Below are 7,898 nucleotides of genomic sequence, written 5' to 3' on the forward strand. Positions count from 1 at the left end.
ATATATATATATATATATATATATATATATATATATATATATATATAAAGGTGTTTTAAACCCTTCCCACACTCTTGAAATATTCTGAACAATGTTTCTAAACGCTCTAAAAGAGCACACAGAATGTCATGATTTCAGCTCCCTCCCTCTGGCTGTTCTCTGCCAGTGCTCTTGGCCACGCCCACGTTCCTGCTCTGCACAGAGATCAGCTGATCAGCTGCAGCAGGAAGCTTATCCTGCAGTGTGGGCTGCACAGAGATGCAGCGGGTGCTAAATAATTTAAAATAATTCTTTTAAAATAAAAATTCCATGCTGATTGTGCAGCTCATCCATCAATCAGCCAACTGTGTGTCATGTTCAATTATATTTTGGAAAACCGCGATAGAGCAAGTCAGCAAAATACGAACTGCAAAGTATCGAGGGACTACTGTATATGCAATTTGGTTCATTGTTGCTATCTCTCTCTCGAACTTGCCTGATCTGTCAGTGCTTAGAATATATGATGTGAAAAACTGTCAGCTACTACCACACCAACATTTCCCTCAGTGTCTGCAGAATTTAAAGTGTAGCTGTAATAAGGTGTAGCCATTTTTATGTAGGCAAAGATCAATTAGCTGTGGTGGACAACTTAAATTGGGTTTACTCCAAATGTTGATCAGTTGCAGATGTTCAACAAATAATTACTGAGAATTTCATTTAAATCTTTCCTATGGTTTTTGGGGTATTTTCCTAACAAACATAATTATGTCTAACAGTTAATGCAAATGTTGCACAATGTGGTACCCTCAAGGAATGTGTGGGGTACATAGCTCAGCTACTACCACACTAAACTTTAGATCACTGTCTATAGAACTGAAAGGTAAGTTGGCTGTGGCAGCCATTTTAAATCACGTTAACTCAGTTATTCAGCTGGAGATGCACACCAAACGAGTACGCTCCGAGTTCTGATAAAAAACTTTATCCAGCGGTTCATGAGATGTTTTGGTAATGGATACACAAAGAGGTGTGGCCAAGTACATCACCTTGCAGCAGGTGCTAACAGTGTACAAGAATGCTGATTGCATTTTGATTTTATTTAAGACACCTTGATGTTTCTTTTGTATGCTCTTTGAGGTGTTTAAACAAAACTGAATTTAACTGAATTGAGCTGTAATATGTTGTGTTTCTGCAACAATTTGGATAAAACTGTTAGAATGATTTTTTAATGCGCTCTCCAGGGCGACCTGTGACTTTGTCAACAGTTTTTATCACAGCTGTTTGGTTATTGAATGACTAGCAGCCAGCACATTATTACAGTGTGCTATCACCTGAACAAATAAGCACCACAATCAGCCACCTTTCCAGGCCATGCTGTGTAGGCCGCCATTCTCACCTGTCATTAAGGGGTTACGCAAAAATGTATCAGGCTGCTCACTTCCTTCAGCCACTAATGGACTAAGCAAAAGGGTTTAGTGGTAAAATTCTTTCTAAGCCAGGGTTTCTCCCAGTAGAAATAATAAATGTGACCTAATCATCAAGTAATGCCTGCAGCTAGGCCCCCAGAAAACACTGATTTTGTTACAAAAAGGATTTTGCTTTGTTTGCGTCCCTAACACTTATGAGAGGGCACCATGCAGAGAGCATGCTTTCATTGTCTGTTTGCATCCCATAATCTTTTGCACTGATTTAAATATTTTCAGAGCTTGTTTGGTGTTATTTTCCCCTTTCATTCTCTTTGATTCAATATCCGTAGGTGTTCATTACGAACACACAACAAGAAAAGATCGCTTAAATGTCAAATGGTTCAAAATGGAATCACTTAGGACGTTAGCTGAACAGGGACAAAAATATTGGTTTTTAAATTTGCCACGGTGATTAAAGGCCTAGCATTCCTTGAAGCAATGCACATTGCCTGATGTTTTTCATGCCAGAGTTGTAAACTAAGATCATCTAATGCTGAGAAAACATGAAGATAAAGGGTGGAGATCTATTATATGTAGCGTATAATTAATGATAGTTAGTTAATATTTTGATAAAATGCCTTGGAGTTTATTTATGTTGCTTGACACAATTCTTGTCCGAAAAGACAAATTCCCTATAGATTTTTCAAAAAAAAAAAAAATTAATTTTACAAATTCTGCTGAATATGTTGCCATATGTTCTGGCTCAACCATCACTAACGGCGTCTTTTCCTTTTCTGGGATTTTTGTAGTGTTTTGATTTCCTAAAATGGTAAAATACTCCTCATCAACCTATCTATTAAAGATAGTCAAAATTTCAATATATCCACATATATTAATGCTGTTTTTAATATACTCTGTTCTAACATCATCAGTGTCTCAATATCATGATTCTGTGTTCCACTTCCTGGACGATGATGAACCAGACCAGGTTTATCACCAACATGACAGATCTCCTCTCTTGGTGTTTGATTAAAACATGTACTTTCAACATTCACCGTTTCATCTTCTTAAGAATATGTTATTATAGTTTTATGCAACCCAAATAAATCACAATCCTTGAAACGACGATGCAAACATCGAGACGGACACACCAATTGTCTGAACATGTTCATGTGTTAACAACTCATTTTTATTATCTCATTGTGCTGCTAGTTTAACTGGAAATGAAAAACATATGTGTGAAATAAGGCATTGTATGACCGATCACAATCGTAGCAGGAAGGAAAGCTGGGAAAAAAATCAGTTAATAGATAAATTAACAAGTTTGTGAAAATTATTTTGCTGTTTGTGCCTTTTATTAAAATTAAAGTTTCACCCTTTTTTGCTCAAAGTTAATCCTATTCATTTCATAATCATATATGATGTGAATATGGAGCAAAAAAAAAGAAGATTGATTCCAAACATTGGGCTTATTGTAAATTTATACTCTTATAGTGTATAACATTTTGCATTGAAGTGTTTTACGTAACCAGTCAGTTTAATTCCCTCGCTACTTTGCGTTTCGACTTTCGCGGACTTGCTCTTTCACGTTTTTTCAAAGTACAATTGGCTGATTGATGGATGAGCTGCATGATCGTATGGGATTTTTCATCCATCTATCCATTCATCCTTCCATCCATTTTCTTCCGCTTATCCGGGGTCGGGTCGCGGGGGTAGCAGCCTAAATAAGGAGGCCCAGACTTCCCTCTCCCCAGTCACTTGGGCCAGCTCCTCCGGGGGAATCCCAAGGCGCTCCCAGGCCAGCCGAGAAACCTAGTCCCTCCAGCGTGTCCTGGGTCTTCCTCTGGGTCTCCTCCCGGTGGGACGTGCCCGGAACAACTCACCAGGGAGGCGTCCAGGAGGCATCCTAAACAGATGCCCGAGCCACCTCAACTGGCTCCTCTCAACGTGGAGAAGCAGCGGCTCTACTCTGAGTCCCTCCCGGATGATCGAGCTTCTCACCCTGTCTCTAAGGGAGAGCCCAGACACCCTGCGGAGAAAACTAATTTCAGCCACTTGTATCCGAGATTTCATTCTTTCGGTCACAACCCAAAGCTCATGACCATAGATGAGGGTAGGAACGTAGATCGACCGGTAAATTGAGAGCTTCGCCTTTTGACTCAGCTCTCTCTTCACCACGACAGACCGGTACAACGCCCGCTTCACTGCAGATGCTGCACCTATCCGCCTGTCAATCTCTCGCTCCATTTTTCCCTCATTCGTGAACAAGACCCCAAGATACTTGAACTCCTCCACTTGGGTCAGGACCTCCTCCCTGACCCAGAGAGGGCACTCCACCCTTTTCCGGCTCAAGCTGCATGATCGTATGGAATTTTTCATTAAAAAAAACAACAAATAAAATTATTTAGCGCCTGCTGTATACGAGTGCAGCCCACATGTGCAGGGAGAAGCTCCGTCCTGCGGCATGTCATGATCTCTGCTCTGCAGTGGAGAAGTGGGCGTGGCCGAGAGCACTGGCAGGTGGCAGAGAGCAGTCAGAGGCAGAGAGAGCAGAGATCATGACATGCTGTGCTCTTTTAAAGCGTTTAGAGTTTAGAAACATTCTTTAGAATATTGCAAGTGTAGGAAGGGTTAAAAAATAATATATATATATATATATACACACACACATACACTAAAATAAACTACTACTTGCACTACTATTCCTACATCATGGTTTTTCACTTATCTCGGGGGCACTAAGAACGGAAACCCCTCACAATAAACGAGGGACTACTGCATACTTTATGAAGAAGATGTGGACATGAATGCATAAACATATTATGATGTAGCTTAATATTAGTGACTTCATATAAATCTAACAGTCAAATACAAACCTTCCTAATTACCACTTTAAACAATTAAAGCTTCACTATTACCAACATTTTAGTAACTTGACAGAAGTTCAGTTAAACTGCTGATTAATCCTGAGAATAAAAAGTTGCTATAAAAATCAGTCTGTTCCCTGAAATGCCATGCATAAAAAATGAACACTATATGCAAGACATTTAATCAATTCTGATACATGTTCTGTCAGCGCTAGCCTTTAACAGGAGAAAAAAGGAAGACATTACTTCTATTTTCTGTTTTTTTTTTTTCCTCTAGACACTCTTTCAGTGCCTCGCTGGTCCCCGCAGATTCCCCGAAGAGATCTGGGAAACTCAATAAAACACAGGTAGGTCTGAAGGAACATACCGTCTGTGGAGTGTTTTGCCTTTGTGCACACTCTAATACATTCTGTGAAAAATATATCCAACCAATTAAAAATAATTTCCATTCCGTAACTTTTTTCCCACCATCCTTGACTCTAAATTTGCAAGTATAAGTGAAATCAAATTAGTTTTAAGTACTTCAAAAGTGCAAATTCATCATCCAGAAATTGGATGAGTTATAAAAAACAATTTTTTTTGTGTTGAAAAACATGAATTTAATAAAGCAGCCCCATCATCAGCCCATCGTGCTGACAGATTAAAAGCCTAGTATATTTGAAGAAATATTATTGTCAAAGTTTTAGATTAAGACCATCTTATGGTTTTTTTTTTTTTGACCGGCCCGGTCGCTGTCGGCCGCTGTTGGGTGGGTGGGGCGCATGGACGGCCTGACAGAGGCTGTCGGGCTGTCTCTGTGTGCCTGTTTATGTCTCAGGTTGGGTTTTAGGTGGTCCCCTCTCTTGGATCAGTTTTGGCCCCCTATTTGGTGTGTCGTGCTCCCCTCTGGTGGTGGCCCCCCCCTGCCGCCAGTGCATTGGTGGCTCTGCTGGGGCTGGGTGGTGGGGTGTGTGCGGGCCCGCCCTGGTGGCTGCCTGCCGGGGCCTGGGTGCCCTGGCTCTGTCGGGCCTCTGTTGGGGGATGGTATGACCTCGGTGTCCATGGCCGGATCCATTCTGGAGGGGCGGGTTGCCAGCCGGGCCTGTGGACTCGTCACTACAGCCTCCTGGGGATTCTGCATTGTGGTTGTTGGGGATTGTCCGGGGCTTCCCTTTGCTTCTCCCTCTGGAGGGTGCGGGTGTCCCTGTTGGGGGACTCCCGGAGTTCCGGGCTTGGGGGCCGCTGTGTGTCTGTGGCTCCGGTCTTCCCTGTGTTGCCATCGTGTCTTGTGGGGACGGGTCCCCACATCCACTATTGAACATTTTTATGGAGAAATCTTATAGTGACAAGCATGCTCACACAGGTGTTTAGATCCAGGTGTTTATCAGATACACACTCAGTTGGGTTGTGAATTTTAGTATCTGTGAAATTCGCTTATAGCAAGTTGTGTGTTCTTAAGGTCAGTACATCTTCAGTTGATTGGATTCCAGATTTGAATGAGTTGAAACACATTCATTGATTATTTTCTGAAAGTTTTTTTTTTTTTTTTAATCCATACATTGATTTGTGAGATATGTTGCTAAAGGTATAGAAAATGCATCAGACACATGCAAAAACATATTCAACACTTTTACCTTCAGTGGCAGGGCACAAGTTTAGCCTTCAACATAATTCATAATGATTCGGTCAAAGTTAATTAGTCAGTGTGAGTTGTGACTCCTGGTTGTGGTGGTGTGGGTAATATATTCTGATTCTGTCAAACTACATTAGTCACCTGTCATTAAGTAGCCAGTCACACGGCTGGCATCCAGAGTCACATCAGTAAATACTGCCAATTGTCCCAAATGTGTTTGAACCGCTCCGTCAGACTGCAAATGGTTGTTGATGCAGAGCAGTGTGGATTTCATTGTACGAGAGGTGACTGTGTTGGACCCACCACAGCACATGCATCGAGTCCCTCAGTCATGCAGAGTGCTTGTTGTATTGATATAAACCTTTATGGCCTCACTCGAGCTGTAGATTGATGGAGCAAGATGCCTGTAGTAATGGAAAATGGAATGGGCCCACATTGCATCGGAAGGTGAGCAGGATTATGATGGTAAACACCTTCAGAATATCGGCTGCTTTGGGTGTCTATACTTGCAAACAGTGTACGCAGGGAGTGCTACGTGCTGCAGAACCCGTCGCTCCAAAAGAGACTAATTAGGATTGTAAAAGGAGAATGTTCTCAGTGTTGATCCACAACTCATGATAGAAAAAGATGTGCAACAAAATCAAACTTTTTTTTTTTGTTTGTTTTTCAAATTTTGTTTTCTTCCTGCAGGTTTTCCACCAAATACTGGATGTCCCAGACATGCATAGTATGTGGAAAGGGAATGTTGTTTGGACTAAAATGTAAAAACTGCAAGTACGTATCGTGTTCTGTCTTACTGTTCATCACAGCTGTAGTGAACAAGGTCTGATTCCACATATTCACTGAAGTGCTCATAATTTTGTTAAAGTTTGCCATCGCCCTTATACATTTATATATGCGTCTTTAATCATTTTAAGGTTTAACTATTTGTTTTTCTAATTTTAATAAATTAACAATTTTCATATCATGTCTGTATTTTTCTGTTTATGCTTTTACTGCATAGCTTTGCGTGAATAAACATGAGACAAGAACTTTTCTGTATTTTATTTGCATTTAGGCTGAAGTGCCACAACAAATGCACCAAAGAAGCCCCACCTTGCCATTTACTGATCATACAGCGAGGCGGTCGAGAATCATTCAAAGGTACTTTTTGACATTTTCCAGTCCTATAAAGTCTTGAAAATAATTAGTTTGAAGATTTACGTATAATTTATGTTGCAAAGCAAATTAATTTAAGAGACTACCTAGTTTCACAGAAATTGCAAGTCAAATTCTGCTTTGTGCTCAACCTTTCTAAAGGAAGCTCCCTTCTGTAAAGCCTCAGGATAAATGCTAATCTTTATGGAAGTTGGACCGTTTTCATCTTGCATGGATGCATCTTTACTTTGTCTCACTTGTTTTATGCCAAATGCTCCTCCTGACACAAACTAGGCTCGAACCCACAGCCTCAGGATTTCAAAACCGCGCCGCCGATCACCGAGCTACTGCAGCACATTTTATGGGAGGCACTGCGTTCATAAAATTCAAATTGCTCTATTTTTTCACATTTTCCTAGTTTCAAGTTCAAGTTCAAGAATATTTATTATCCTCAAGTTGCATTGTGTTTCACAGTCAGTAGACACACGAAACATCCATATTAGACAAGACATTAAGACATTAAAATAACAGAAATCATCATTGTTCATAGAGAAGCCTGATCGCTATAGGGATGGATGAGTTTTCAGTCTGTTTGTGCTACATCTGGGCAGGAGATACCTGCGTCTAGATGGAAGCAACCTGAACTCACTATGGGGTGGATGATCAGGATCTGCCAGAATCAGCCTGGTCTTGTTCACTGACCTCACCTTGTGTAGGTCAGTGAGGTTCTGTAGGTCTATGCCAGCAGTTCTGCTGCACATCCTGACAATCCCCGAGAGTTTGTTCCTGTTTTTGCATTTCAAAAATTCAATATTTAATATTTTCATTTTTAAAAATGGCTCTTTTTAAAGTTTCAATAGTTGATATGCTTATTTTGATTAAAATGTAGATTAAGGTTGT

At 40.7% G+C, this 7,898-nt stretch overlaps 1 protein-coding gene across 3 annotated transcripts in view; it reads left to right on the forward strand.

The window, feature by feature from the left end:
- Positions 1 to 7,898, forward strand: part of ksr2 (kinase suppressor of ras 2) — a 133,431-nt gene that overhangs the window by 79,236 nt on the left and 46,297 nt on the right. For all 3 annotated transcript variants that reach the window (XM_037680879.1, XM_037680880.1, XM_037680878.1), the window contains 3 exons: positions 4,527 to 4,596; positions 6,552 to 6,635; positions 6,919 to 7,004. In XM_037680879.1, coding sequence (XP_037536807.1) covers positions 4,527 to 4,596; positions 6,552 to 6,635; positions 6,919 to 7,004 — 240 coding nt within the window. The remainder of the gene's footprint in view (positions 1 to 4,526; positions 4,597 to 6,551; positions 6,636 to 6,918; positions 7,005 to 7,898) is intronic.

This window comes from Nematolebias whitei, chromosome 8 (genome assembly GCF_014905685.2).
Source record: "Nematolebias whitei isolate Nwh7 chromosome 8, NemWhi1, whole genome shotgun sequence".
NCBI classification, from domain to species: Eukaryota; Metazoa; Chordata; class Actinopteri; order Cyprinodontiformes; family Rivulidae; genus Nematolebias; species Nematolebias whitei.